General features: G+C 58.9%; 1 protein-coding gene across 5 annotated transcripts in view; it reads right to left on the bottom strand.

Moving 5' to 3' along the window:
• The window catches only part of CAMTA1 (calmodulin binding transcription activator 1), a 221,235-nt gene that overhangs the window by 204,325 nt on the left and 2,168 nt on the right, over window positions 1-14,742 (bottom strand). For all 5 annotated transcript variants that reach the window (XM_054175744.1, XM_054175740.1, XM_054175741.1 and 2 more), the window contains exon 2: window positions 12,921-13,014. In XM_054175744.1, coding sequence (XP_054031719.1) covers window positions 12,921-12,987 — 67 coding nt within the window. In that variant the 5' untranslated portion in view covers window positions 12,988-13,014. The remainder of the gene's footprint in view (window positions 1-12,920; window positions 13,015-14,742) is intronic.

The raw sequence follows: 14,742 nt of genomic DNA, 5'->3' as shown, positions 1-14,742 counted from the left end.
CCCTCCAAGGCTACTCTCTGCCCGCCAGGCACAAGCAGCCAGGGCACAGCAGGGAAGTGCCAAGACCTGCAGGTCTGCAGAGCTGTGTGCTGCTGTTCAGGAGGCTTCTTCCTCCTGCGCTCTGGGCAGACGGAGCAGCGCTCCCCAGCAGCAGCCCTGCTGCCCCACAGTAACCTGACAGCTGCCGTTCACCTTTGCCTTTCAGCTGCTCAAGTACCAACAACCCAAAGCCTCCTGCTCGCTCCCCAGCACCTGCCCTGGGCTGCAGCCAGGCTTCAGAACTGCTTCCAGCGAAGTTCCCGACAGGCGGAGTTGAAGTTTCAGGAATGAATGGCTCAGATCTTTGCCTCCTTGAAATAAACCCCAGAACTAGGTCAGCACAGGCAGCTGCTCCGTGCACTTACTACGAGAACACCTTGGGTGCTGGTGCCGAGCCCCAGCCGGAGGTGCTCAGCTCCCACCTCAGCACAGCTGGCGACTGCCCAGCCCAGGCAGCCGCCGCACCGTGGCACCAGCGCAGGGCACACCAGGGGCTTCTGCAGCGCCTCCTGCACTGGGCTGCAGCACGAGAGACAGGACTGCTGGAGATCCGGCTCCTCACACACCTCAGAGGCCACAGCCCTCGGTGACCAAGACAAACCATGACCACAGCTGAGCAAGCGCCAAGCCCAGGCCCAGGCCGAGGAGCACCACTCTGCTCAGGCCTGCAAGGCTGTGCGCTCGCAGGAGCGACGAGGCCAAAGCGCTGCATGACGCAGAATAGCAGCACCAGGCACGGGCTCAGGAAGCCCCAAAAGTGAATGGAGCCTGAGCACGCTCTGGTGACACCACCCTCGTGCCCTAGAGAACCACAGCTTCCCAGTCTGAGCTCTGAAGCCCAGGGAGATGCACATTCTTCTGTCATTTGCCCCCTGCCAGCCGGTCGCTATTTTACTGCTTCGGTGGAGTTCATCCTCTGCTGCAGGGCAAACGGGAGAAGGATGCAGCCTGGCATTCCCCAGACCACAGGGAAGATGGAAGTAACGAAGGTTCAGAAAAGATGAAGCAGACAGCACTCTCAATCATCACTGCTCAAAAAGCACGTTCTGGCAGAGCACGCGCTCGGCCTCCAGCTCGCTGGGCAAGGCAAGGAGCAAAGCGCGGGTGGCTGTGCCCGCGGTAACACCAGAACCACCAACAAAAACACACTGCCAGAGCTCCCTGAGCAAACCCCAAGGAAGAGGTGGGACAGCAGCCCTCAGCCAGAAAAAGTTTTGCAGTCCAGCATGGAAATAGGTTAAAAAGGAGCAGAGCATTTGCTGTAGCAGCAAAGCACGAAGGAAGTCACTCAGCTGCGGGGCCCGGGCACAGCCGCGGAGATGCCAGCGAGAGCAGGAAGTGCCCCGAGTTTGGTCTGGCAGCCGCTGGTCAGCGGCGGGATACAAACCCTCTGCCGCCCGCTCCGTAAGATGGGAGCCTGACACCCGGTACCGCTGTCCTGCGCCGAGCGAGGCCGCGGCAGAACGGCTCCGGCCCCGGGATCCCGGCAAGGTTAAAACACAGCCTGGGCCGGCGGCGGTCCCGGAGCGCGACGCTCCGTCGATGCAGCGGGTGGCGGGGTCGGTAGAGGCTGCGGCGCTCTCCGCCAGCTGCTCGGGCAAACTTCGGTTAAACAGTAAAAAAATATTCACGGCGACGCGCCCGATGCCCGGAAAGACGCCGGCGCGCCTCCGCCCCGGCAGCCCCGACCCCGGGCCGAGCTCCCGCCGGACGCCCCGCTGGAGGGGGCCGCGCCGCGGGGCTGCGGGCGGAGCAGCGCTACCCCCTTGCGGACACGGCGCACCCGGCTCCCGCCGCGCCGGTAACTTTCGGCCGGAGTTATGCGCCCCGGCTTCCCTTCTCCCCCCCGCGACGCACCCTCGCCGCGGCCACTCCACCGGCGGGGCCGGCTAGTGCTGGCCGAGCCCTCCCCTCGCTCACCTCCGAGCCCGCCGCCCGCTGGGCGCCGCTCCGCCCGCCCCAGCAGCGCCCACCCACGGCCCGCCCGCTGCCCGCCGGCGCGGAGGCCCCGGTGCGGCGGGGCCGCGGACGAGGCCGCCCCGCTCCTGACGGGCGCGCGCCCGCGAGGCACGTGCGCCGCCGCCGGGAGGTGGAAGGGGGGGGGGGGGGGGGGGGGGGGGGGGGGGGGAGGGAAAGGAAGAAGAAGGCGGGGGGGGGGTGTGTTAGGGCTGGCGGCGGGGGCGAAGCGGCCAGGCCCGGCCCGGCGTGACCCCCGGGCGGCGGCGGGCCCAGGCCGTCAGCGGCGAGCGACCGCTCGGAGCCCCGCGCCGCGCCCTGCGCCGCCTCACGCCGGCCCTGCCGCCGCAGCCTCCATGTTGGCGGCGGGCGGGCACGTGCCGGCGGGCGGCGGGAGGCGTGCCCGTGCCCCGGCCCGGTCTCCGCGGCCCGGCGCCACGCGGCCTGCCCGCCGCACATGGCCTGCCCGCCGCCCCCCAGCCCAGCCCGGCCCCGCGGGGGCGTTTGCTGCCGCCAAACTTCGCGCGGCCCGCGCCTGGCCTCTGCCGCTGCCGCCCCGCGGAGGGGGCAGGGCGGGGGGAAGGGGGGGCCGGCGCGGGAGGCCCGGTGCGCCGCCGGCCCCGCGGCGGCGGTGGCGGCGGGCAGGCCCAGCGCGACGGCGCGGAGCGGGAGCCGGCGGGGCCGCGCGCTCACCTTCCGGCTTGTTTTCGGCAGCCATTTCCCCTCCGCGCGCCACATCCTCCTCCGCCTCCTCGCGACCGGGACCCAGGCGCGCGCCGCCTCCTCCCGCTGCCGCCGCCGCCGCCGCCGGGCCGGCCACCCCGCGCGCACGGCGCACACCCCGCGCCGCCCATTGGGGGAGCCGCCTCACTGACACCCGCGACAGCCAATCGCGGAGGGCAAAGGGCGGGCGCACGGAGGGGATGGGCGCGATGGACAGAACATCTCGCCAATAGGAGCGCGGCAACTCTTCACTGACACGTGCCGCAGCCACTCACCGGCGGCGCCGGGAAAACGAGGGGGGCGGGACACGACGCTTTACTGACGGCCGCAGCGACCACTCTGGAAGTGGCACCGCGCGACTGACAGCCGTCAGACCCAATGGCGCCGCGCAGGAAGCCAGACGCGACTATTGACGCACGGGGCCGCCGGCGCCGGCAGCCAACGAGGAGCGCCGCCCGCCAGAGTGACCGCACGCGGGGCCAATGGGGCAGGGGAGCCGGGCGGCCGCCGGCACCGCCACCCCCGGTCCTGTCCATTGGCTGCGGGTGGCCCCGGCGGGCGCACGCCCCCTCCGCGCCCTGTAACCCTAAACAAAGCCGCCGATTGGCGCGGCGGGCGGCCCCGCCGCCAATCCCCGCTCCCGCCCCGCCCGCGCGGCCCGGCCCTGCCCGCCCGGTCACCGGGGCGAGCGGCGGGACCAGGCCTTCTCACGGCAGCACCGGTACCGCCAGGCCGCCCCCCGCCACAGCCGCGATGGAGCCGCGGTGCCGTTTCCCGGCAGCAAGGGCGCAGCCGGTGCGGCCAGCCCGGCAAGAGGCCCCGCGCGGTGCCGGTCCGGGTTTGCCACCGGCCGTTAACAGAACAATAAAGTTCCGCGGTTCCCACGTTCCCCGTCGCCGCCGGGCTTGCGGCCACCCCGGCAGCCCCAGCCGGGCCCCGCGGGTTCCCTCTGCTCCCCGCAGTCGCTCATGGCCGTTTGGTCCCTGGGGGGGGCTCAGGAATGGTTTCCGCCACCGCTTTTCCCAGCCCCTGTGCCTGGAACTTGGGAGCTGCGAGCTCCTTAGTGAGCAAGCAGCACCCCAGGCTGAGCCCGCCCAGCGCCGCCCTGCACACGGGGTGCCTGGACCTGCAGGACCCCTTGGGGTCACCCTAGCACTGACCCTGCGCATCCCAGGCGTGTGGAGCAGAGGGCGCAGCATGGCCCCAGAGCTGCGGGCAGGGAGTGCACACAGCCCCCCCGAAAACACCGCCGAGGCACCCCCGGGACTGCCCAAAACACCCCGGCGGCTGCGGAGCCACCACCCCAGCGCTGCTAAGGAGCCAGAGCTCTGTGCGCGGTCCCCAGCCGCCAGGCTGCTTTTGGGTGGGCAGCACAACGCTGGGGGAAGAAAAGGCCCCCCGGGTGTGGTACATGGCAGCAAGGTGAAGGTTTGTGATCTGCAGGTTACCATGGCCAACAAACGCGCCACGCCTGCAGGAGTCCTGCAGACACAGGGAACAGTTTGTGAGGAGCAGGCTGAGGGGCCACAGCTGCACAGCCCCTGCCCTACAGCCTGGGCTGTAGACAGCCTCCCAAACAGCCAAGGGAATTCCTCTGTCCTTCTAAAAACAAGGTGCCATGGAAGTGCAACCTACTCTTTGCATGGCCAAGCCTCCTGCCCATCTCCATCAAGCCTTGGGAGCAGGCTCCAGCAGAGCTCCGTGTAACTGGACCACATCTAATGCCTGCACAATGCAAAGGGGCCGGGAACGGCTGTCTCCTTTGATGTGCGTGACTGAAGAGGCAAAAGGGATATTCCCCCTTAGATCCTCAGGAGAGTGGAACTCTCGAAGAGCTGGTGGCTCTCTGGCTCTGCCACGGACCGAGCCTTCCCCAGGCCAAGCCGACAGAGGGGTGAGCTGTGATGGGTCCCTGCCAGGACAGAAAAAAGGAAAATTCCTTTTTCCTGCTTTCAGCGGCTGCTAATCTCCTGGACCGTGAAAGGCACATTGGTGAAGAGGCTCTGGGATGACAGGCTCGCTCCTGACGGTCACACAGCTAATCTGGTACCCTCTGTCCTATAAATACACACAAATATTAACGCAGCTACAGGAGCAGCCACGAGAATTGTTTCCTTCAGCTGTACAAGAGAGGCTGGAAACTTTTCCAGCTGCCATGCTAGGGAAGAGCTACCATTCTCCTGGGGATCTCTAGGCAACTTGTCTCCTAGGACACTTCTCCAAGAGGAGGTGGCCATTCAGCTGGTGCTCCTCAAAGCCTGCCTTAGGGCAAAAGCAGAGCACTGGACTACAGCAGGCACTGCTCTGTCAGAGCTGGAGGCCCATTTCCTGCTGCTGAGGTGCCATGGAGGGCTGGCCCACGCTGACCCCATCCCCAGCACTCCAAGGGGGTGGCATGTGTCAGTGCCTCTCCCCTGCAGATGGAGCTGCCTTGTGTTCTCTTCTGCAGCAGGAGATGGGCACTCGGCTAGCCAAGGCACCCCGAGCCTGCCCACTGCCCCTCGGAACCAGCTCACCTCTGGCATCCCAGTCTCCTGCCCAAAATGAGCATGAGGCTGGCATTCAGCTGGGGTGGAGCCTCCACTTGGTCATGCAGGCAAGAGGTGAGGAGGAGAGGAGAGAAACAGCGGAGCCAAGGCTACAGCCTCACTGCTACCCCACCCCCGCAGCGCCCCGCCAAGGCTGGGCTGTGCAGACCCCGGCGCCCACGGCCGGGTCAGAAGTAGGACCCCAGATGGAACTGTGGCCACAGGCAGGCCTGGGGCTCCTGTCAGGGACATGAGCACATTTATTTTGGGCCCAGCCCTCGCTGCATTATTCACCTGCACACTCTCGAGAACAAATAACCATAAGGTACTCCACATGGGGTGAGACCTTGAGATCACCCAGAGACGTAATTAAATGCAGAGTCAGCTACATGTCTGCACAAGAGTGTCCATCTCTTTCTCCTCTCCAAAGCTCGAGTAGCTCCTTCTGTGCTTCTCTGGCTCATTAATGAGGTCCATGTGGTCTGACTGACAAGGTTGTTCGGGACACCAGCTGCCTTCTCCCAGCCCTTCCAGTCTGGGGAAGGAGGAACTCCATGGAACTGGATGGCAACAGCTCTCCTCCCAGAACTAACTCAACCTTGGCTCCACAGCAGTGTGGATCCTGCTCTAGGAAGGCCTTCAGGAGATGATGAGAGTTGGTGTGGATGAGGATGAATAAAGCACTTGGAGAGGTGACTGAAGCAGTGTATGACCTCGACTCCATGCAGCTGAGGACCTTGTTCTCTGCCTCAGCAGAAGCTTTTCTGCCAGCAGCAGAAACCCACCCAGCAGAGTGACTTCTCCACCTGGCATCCTGCATCCTTCCAGCCTGTGGGTTACTGGAGCAGTGTGAGCTGTGTAAGGTTACGGCTGCCATCTGAACAGGGATTTTTCATCAACCATGCCAGCAGAGGCCCAAATATTTCCATTTAATTCCTTGTGCAATAAAATGATAAGAGAGCAGCCATTTGAATTGAAGTGCTGCTGGTATCTTTCAAGTTCCCCAGCTCCCCACTGTTTAAGATCCAAGGTCTAATCACCACTACGGCAGGGAGGTAGCAAGCCGCAGAACCGCGCCTGTGGAACCGCCTTGGCCTCACCTTTCTGGGGGCACAAACAGAGCCACCTCCAGCTGATAAGCCAGGAGGAGGTAGATGTGCCCAGAGTTTTTGCAGTCTGAATCATGAATAATTTTTAACAGCAGACTGACAAAAGCTGCTGCTGCTCTGGCATGTGCTGTTTGGTTTGTTGAGAGGGAGGTGAAACACCAAGATCTTTTCAAAGCCTCCATTGTTGTTCCCTAGCAGATGTGGGTCTGGCTTGGTTAATTGGGTTAATGTGATGATTTGCCATGCTTAGTTATATGCAGAAGTGAAACTGTGGAGAATACTTTCAAATACCCTGTTATGGATATTCAGCAAATTATACATCCACTGCTGCTATGGCAAGCATCAAAAAGCAAAACAACCCAGCCAGTTGTGAAGGCTGCAGTGAAGCACTGGAACCCCTTCCTCTGGGACTGTTTGCACACAATTCCTCCTTGGTTTGGAAGCAAGGAATGCCAGGTGTTACAAAAATACCCTTAAAAGTGTAGCTAGAAATGCTTTAAAACAGCTCACAGTGACAGAAATAAAATGGTTTTGCCCTTTCCTCTCTCCCTGTGCAGAATCAAAAGCGGTCTCTGCTGGGAATAAAGCCAGGCCTTGACCAAGTCAATGTGCATGTGCAAATCTCCTGGTACCTCACCACACTGCCCTCCACTTGTGCAGCCCAACTGCCAGTCCCCAGCTTCAGCAAGCCCAGGGAAATATCCCCAAACATGCATTGCTTCAGAAAGGTTCCCCAGAGACTCTGCCACCACACGAGCTGGCCCCAGACAACGTGTGGAAGCTGAGGGAGAACATCCATTGCCTGGAGCTACCCCAGGCGGATGGTTACACCAGCAGGCCAGGCGTGGTCACCTCCCACCCTGTGGGGACAGGGCACACGCTTCTCCCTGCTCTCCTCCAGCTCTGAGCCCAGTTCTTTCCCTCAAAAACACAAACACTACGTTCAATAATCTCTAGTGAAACTCTCTGGGCTGCAGGGAATTCACAGCAGGCTACACCAAAGCAGCAGTGCGGAGCAGGAGCCCTGTGAGTGCAAGCCGCACCGAGCGGCTGCTGAAGCTGGCAGCCTGCACCCCGAGCACAGCACTCACCTGCCCCAGCAAGAGCAAGGACACAGCCACACTGTTCCTCTGCCCTGGCACTGGCTGTGGAAAGTCAGGGCTGCCTGGGGGGTGCAAGGCTGGAGCCCCACTGGTTCTGGGACAAGGTTGGACAGCCTGGGGACTGCTGGACACGGTGCCCACCGGCAGCACCCTGCTGCAGCCAGCAGGGCTCAGGGGGATGCTGGCCACACCGTGCACCACAGCAGCTGCCCCTGCACCCTAGCAGGATAGGCCAGGAGCTGCCTCCCCTTCAGGTCCTGCCCCAAGCACTAAGAGAGGAACAGATCTTTTGCTCTCATGTACATCCAAAAGCCAGTTAGAGGAGGGGGAAAGTGAAATATGAGGCAAATTAAAGCCTCCAACTAAGGGGATTTGCCAGTAAGTCACCAGAACATTCAGATAATTTATTCCTTCAATTCTGCAGCAACTTTCTCCAATTTGGATTAGCTGTTAGAAATTATGTCTCAGAAATTAAAGAAAATGTCTATTGACCATTATATCAAATTCTAATTTTAGCCAAAAAAGGGAAAAAAAAAGACTAATGAGGCTGTGATTTACTCTGGTAGTCAGCTCCCATTAACAGATTCCCCCCGTTTATGTAACGCTGGCAAAATCCAACAATATAAAGAATGCTCATAAATGCTGGGCTAGATTTAGTACAGACAATTTCCTGCAGGATATTCAGGACATTTCTCTTTGCTCTCTGCTCCCCTAAGACAATCAAGTTGTTTAGTTTAAGGAGGCAGCAGGATTGTCACCCACCGTGGCCCCAGTCCTCCTTTCCATGCAGTCCTCGCTAAGGGACTAGGAAGGGGTCTGGAGCTGTCATTGCCCTGCAGTGTGCTGTGCAGCCTGGCTGCTGCCCTCAGTGCTTTCCCCACATCCCACCCTTCTCTCCCTCCATCAGGCAGCTCCCCACTCATTACTTACTCTAAGCAAGAGGAGCATCCCAGCACCACAAACACCCAGATTGCTTTAATGTTTTCTCACCAGTTTTAGCTCCAGAGCAGAGCTGTGTTTCTAGGCTTGCCTAAGCCTGGTGTAACCACTAAAGCAGCTCTCCCCTGCCTGCCCACAGGAGCTGCACACAGTGGGAAGCACAAGCAGCTGCTCTTCACCTGGCTGCTTCCACTGCCAGTTCTTGACTCTGCCCTAACTCCCTCTCCTGAAGCACGAGGACAGGGACAGGTTTTTTCCTCACGTGGAATAAATCAGCTCCTGCCCTCTCAGTAGCAGAGTGAAAATGAAGATGTGCAGGCATAAAGAATGCAGCAGAACCTCATTATTCAGCCACACAATTTGGTGCTGATCCTCAGCTGCCGAGCCAGGCACGTCAATTATTTACAGATCCCAGAGTGTTAAATATGAAACAGTTCAGCCTGGGACAGCACCAAGGTAAAAGCAGGAACGTGATCCTGGCAGGAATGCAGAGTTGTGGCCAAGGACAGAATATCCCCACACAGATCAGCCTTCTTACTGGGCTGTAAACTGAGGAGGTCCTTACGACGTGTCGCTCTCGCTGTTCAGCCACAGCCATTCTCCTTCTGACAGCATCAGGCTGTGCTCAGCCTCTCTCTAAAGGGCTGCTTCTGCCAGGACACCAATGCACAGCATCCTCCAAGAGCCCAGGGGAGCATGACCTCATCTGAACACCAACCCAAAGCTCAGGACCACCTTCTGCTCCACCTGCAGTGTACCAGCAGCCTCCAGCTTGGCCCAGCACCTGCTGCAAGTGACCACAGCTCTGCCATGCTCAGGGTGCTGCAGACTGCTGTGCAACCTGAGCAGCACTGCAGGCATAGCACCAACTCACCTAGAGTAACACAACACAGCCTGAAATAACTTCCACAAACTCCTTGGAGTGGGAGGCACATGCAGAACTAGCACACACTCCTAAATAAAAGAAGGATCACAAAACCTCTTCTGTTGAGCTACCAAGAGCCATGCAGGATGCAATCAGCTGGCACTGGGCTCTTGCAGCTTGCATCTCCCACTGAGCAGTACAGCCTGGGACCCAGGGCTGCACAGTGCCCACCTCTGACACCTCCTCCTGCTTAAGAGAATTAAGGAGCTTTACAGGGATATCAAAGTGCAAAGTCAATCTTTCTGCAGGATGAGTGACTGATCAAAATCAGCCAGGAGGAGAAGCAGCTAACAGGTCTGGCTGCAGAAGTTGGGATCACTGTGGGATCAAGTGTGGGATCACTGGAAGTGGCTGTGTCAGTGCAGGGACTTCCAGCCATGCAGACTAAGCAGTTCTAGGTGTGCCTCAGAAAGAAGGTCAAGGCTGCTTTGACAACTGCCTTACCACTGCCTGTAACACCCCGAGACTTTGGAAGCAAACTGCTTTCCACTTCATTTGGCTATTTGCTGCTTTTCTTGTGCCATTTTAGGTGGGAGAGGCAAAAGGGCTCTTGGAAGGCCACGACCAGGAAGCTCAAGCGTGTGGAGCTCACAGGACTGTCCTGCTCCCTTCCTCCCCTGGGATACGCAATCTGTCAGCTAGGAAGGTGCCAAAATGCTGAGGTTTTTCTTGCCAGCAACACCAAACATGTGCTTCACACCTCTCACACTGAGAGCCAAGCCTCTCCCACCTCTCTCCTCTGAAAAGTTTCAATCCAGTACCATTAGCTGAGCAGATGCCCAGGGCACAGGTGAGCAGCAGCAGTGCCAGCCACTGCTGGGGGAGGTGGTCTCTCTGCAATGCACTGATGGCTCCAGGAACACTCTGTCAGCTCAAGTACTTCAGAGATGGAGGGACTCTTAACTGCACCTCCTCCAGCTGCCTGCCTGACACTGAGGGCGAGATCTTCAAACACAGTGACTAAGAAATGTTGTCTGACAAAGCACTTACAGCAAGGAGTGAGGCTGAACTCTCAGATCAAAGCACACAAGTCAGTGATTCACCTTCCCTTCTCCTGTGCCTGCAAGACAAGGGCTGAGCAGTGTCAGCTGCCTGGAGAAGCTCCATGGCGTTTGAGAGGGGAATCTGCATCCAGCGGTGAGGTGAAGCTGCACAGCCCTGGGCTCTCTCAGATGAGCATCCTCCTCTCCTCCCCTTGCCCTCAGCTCTGTCTCTCAGACTGTGTGCCCTGAGCAGCTGCCAGCACCCCAAGCCCCACTACTGCCCACGAGCCGAAGCGTTGGCAGTGCCAAAGCTGGGCACAGAGAGCCGAGAGCCTGAGCACAGACTGCACTGAGGGGAAAGCAGCAACACAGGAGCAGGTCTGAGGGCAGCTGCCTGTCCTCGGGCTCAGACAGAGCACCACGTGCTGCAGGGAAGCAGCAGCGAGGAGCTGGCAAGGTGCAGGGCACAGTGCCCGCAGGGCTCTTCTGCTGATGCCAACCCTGCTCCTATCGGAGCTCTCCAGCCGCTGCTGGCACAGGCACCAGAGCTGGCAGAGGCAATGCTGAGCGCAGCGAGTGCCCACTGGGCACCTCAAAGCAGCAGCAGCAGGTGGTGTGCCCTGAGCCACAGACAGCACAGCAACAGGACACAGGACTCTGGGGCAAACCGCAGCAAACACCAACCCCCTCTCCCCATGCCCGCTCTGCCTGCTGCAGCGCTGAGCTCTGAGCGCTGGCCAGCAGCCACAGTCCCCAGCAGCCAGCAGGAGGAACAGGGATGGGCTGCAGGCCCTGCCTCTGGGGAGTGGGCACGGCCATGAGGACACAGCTCTGTGCCAGTGCTGACTGCACCCCAGCTTGAGCAGAGTGAAGGCTTTCCAGGCTGAGGGTGAAGGATGCAGGAGCTCAGGGAGCAGAACAGGCTCACACCTGAGTTCAGAGCAGCCACAGCCTTGGCAGAGACATGCAGGGAAAGCCTCAGCTACCAGATCTTCCCAAACCAGCACAGACTTGCCAATTACTGCTCCAAGTGTGCCTGAATGCTCAGCTCCAGTGTCACTAACTCCCAACAGCATCAGCAGGGCAGCTGCTGTGAGTTCAGCCCCTTCCAAACCCACCCACAAGGTATCTCCACAGCATTCCACACACAGGGACAGTTCCCAAAGGACATGGGACAAATCACTGCTTAGTCACCAGGAGAGCTGAATCTGGTGGCTCCTCTGTTGTACTGCACAGAACAAGGGTTTGGGGACAACCTGCAGCACCCAGAGCAGCTCTTTGTCACACAGCAACAGCAAAGAACATTCTACTAAATGGAGGCAAAATGCAGCTGGGGAATCAATGTTCTCACTGACCCAGCTGGAGAAGTCACTGACTTCAGAGAACTGTTCTGCTGGAGGTAAGCTGGAGGCTGATTTTGGTGGGAGAAGAGCTGGGAGGGCACAGAGGTTCCTGCTTCCAGCCACCAAGGCTGCTTTTGATCCATTGGGCTGGCCAGGGAAAATGCTACCTGCCAGCAATTCCTACATGCTGCCCATCTCCAAAGTGTGAAAGGCTGGCTTTCTGGCAAGCTCTCTGCCAGCAACTGGCACCACCACCAAAGTGCAGCAAACTCTTCCCTGGTGCTTGCTCTGCAGACAGCACCTCCAGCAGAACGGAACTGTCATTTGTGGATGGGAATCAACCCCTCACACCTCCTCCTGTCCTGATCTGCCTGCCACAGAAATGCCCTTCTGTCCACAAAGACTTGCTGCCAGAAAGAGCCCAGGCAGGAGACAACAGGCAGCTCCTGACACTGCCAAGGTTTGCCTCTGACCTTGGGGAGATTAAGGTCAGTCTCCTCCAAAGCAGCCTGACAGTATCAGACACTCATCTCACAAGTGAAGGCTGCCTTGCTTCTTGGCAGTTGCTTGGGCCAGTTCTGCTGCCACTGGAGGGGTGTAAGGGAGGTCTTTCTCCTGCAGGCAGGCTTCCATCTGCCTGTTACCACCCCCGGCCCTCAGTGGACCATCAGGCCTCAGTTACAGAAGTAATTTCTGAGACTGGAGGAGCCAATAAGCAGCAATTCCTCTGGGCAGCTCCAGAGCATTAACCCAAAATGCAGTAAAAAGCAGCAGAGTAGCAGCAAGCAGTTTACTGCTGGTGGAGGCAACCTGCTCACAGCACAGATGTGTTCACTGCCTGCATCTGCCCAGGCTCAGGCCAGGGGACAGCACAGGCAACAGCTGCACTGAGCCAGCACCTCAGCAGTGGCACTGGCTGTAAATCAACTGCTGGAGTTCATCTCTCCTTTCTCTCTTTGTCCTCACCACACAGCAGGGCAGGAGACAACCTGGTCTGACTGCGAGGCTAATTCAGCAGCGAGCTGCAGGTGGGGATGGGGCTGCTGCTGGAGCTGGGCAGGGACAGCCTCCAAAGCACTGGTCTGGCAGGGACTGCAGCCTCAGAACAACACAGCTCTGGAGAAGACCCAGGCATGGCTCAGGAGAGAGAGAGAGGTCACTTCATGCCAGATGGAGCTAGGGTGTGAGGGGCTGTGCTGCTCGCCTCTCAAGGAAAGGTACCACGTGAATTCCCCCAGGCTCCAAACGCACCCCATCAGCTGTTCCTTTTACCTTTTTGTTCTACCCAGCATTTCTTCAAGAGCACTGTCATCTCTGGCTTTGGCATCCTACTCATCATCTATGAATTCATGTTGCTGTTTCCTCCCTGAAAGGAAAAAGTCCCACAGTCAGTCACCTGCTGCACAGAGGAAAGGACAAATCTGACAGCGCGTTTTCACCACTGCTCAAGTTCAACACCCACTGCTCCTTGAGCAGGTAGTTCAGCAAGTTGTGTTCTCTGCCCCAGTGTCATCCATCTGAAATCAATCAGCCTGTGCTGGCTCCAGAAACTTACCCTGAGTTCACCTGTGAGCAGCTGAAAGCTGTCAGCATGAGACCTGCCTGGAAGGGAGGAGCAGGGCAATGCCTCACCCGGAGCAAACAACTCCCAGAAGCAACCAGAGAGACTCAGCCAAGCAAAGACCTTTATTGTATCTCAAAACATGCTGAAAGTGTTCATCTGTCTGAAAAAGAAGCAATGCAGCACTGGGGAAGCCTTCATGTCCTACCACACGAGCCAGATTAAAACTACAACTAAACAGAAGCTGCAAAGCAGGGACTAAAGCAATCCACTCCTCCACCAGACAACAGGAGGGACTCCCACCGGGGCTGGCAGATTCTGGAAGAGAGAAAGAGATTATATTTGATGGGAAGAGATTCAATAACCATTCTTTGCCCATAAAGCCAGTGATGGAGGATTGTCACAGCTCCACAGACACACTGTGAACGTTTCAGGCCAACAGGAACAGCAAATCAATAGCTTCTCTTATCCGTGAAAAGACATCATCTGGATGGGCTCCTCCCGCCAGCCAGGGGGCCAGCGCTGTGCTGGAAGGCAGCAGCCAGCATTAATCTGGCTGAGGAGAGGGTCGGATGCTCCTCTGCATCCTTGCATTTGCTGTTTTGTTCTTAAAGAAATAACTCTGCTGGGAGCTTCACCCTCCCCTGAAGGCAGAGCCCCCAGCTGGCTCTCGGCTCCAGGTCTCACAGCCCCCGGCAGAGGCTCCCCGGCTGGCTGCCGGCGATCATTAGAGGCAGGAGCTTCATCAGGAGCTAATCTGACAGCCCTGACAAGCTCGGCTGAATTTATGCCACTTCCTAGTTTTTCCCTCCACTGAGCTGAGCTGGAACTAAAGTTAATATTAGCACAAACACTTTGTGCAGGGGCAATTTCTCAGCAATGGCTGCAGGCCTCCAGGTACCAGGAGAAACTGATGCTGAACAGGGCCTGCGGGCAGCCCCCTGCCACTCTGCCAGGGCTGGGGAAGATGGCTCCCAGCCCACCCACCTGCTAAGGGACCTCAGGTGCCTCTGACTGTAAAGCAGCACAGCTGAATCCATTCTGGAGCTCCTCTGCACCTTGCAGCAGACCCACCAGCAGCCCAGGGAAACACAGGAAACCATGGCCGGGAGGTTGGAGTAGACAATCTCTAGGTCCCTTCCAACCTAAGCCATTCCAGGTTTCCCTTAGCTTAAAGGAAGAACTCTTAGCTCCAAACCCAGTTTTCCAGACAGGAACACTGCGTTTGCTACCCTATTTTCACCTCCAACACTGGCACCTCAGTGTTCTCACCCTTCCAACACATCCAGAGCACACAGCCCTCCTGAAGCCCTCAGGCACACATCCTGTCCCACTGCTGGCTCAGAGCAAGCACCAGCCCCAGTGCCTGAGGCTGGCAATGGTGATGTCCAGGATCTCCATCAGCTCCTTCCCTGGGTGTGTGCTCAAAGCCTTTGAAGCAGAGCACAAAATCACACCAGAAAAACACAAGCAGCACAGAGAGATGCTGGTGTCTGCATGGAGCAGGGGCACGCAGAGGGAGCCCCAGCGGCG

The sequence above is a fragment of the Dryobates pubescens genome, chromosome 33 (genome assembly GCF_014839835.1).
Source record: "Dryobates pubescens isolate bDryPub1 chromosome 33, bDryPub1.pri, whole genome shotgun sequence".
Taxonomy (NCBI): domain Eukaryota; kingdom Metazoa; phylum Chordata; class Aves; order Piciformes; family Picidae; genus Dryobates; species Dryobates pubescens.
This window is presented reverse-complemented; position numbering and strand designations above follow the sequence as displayed.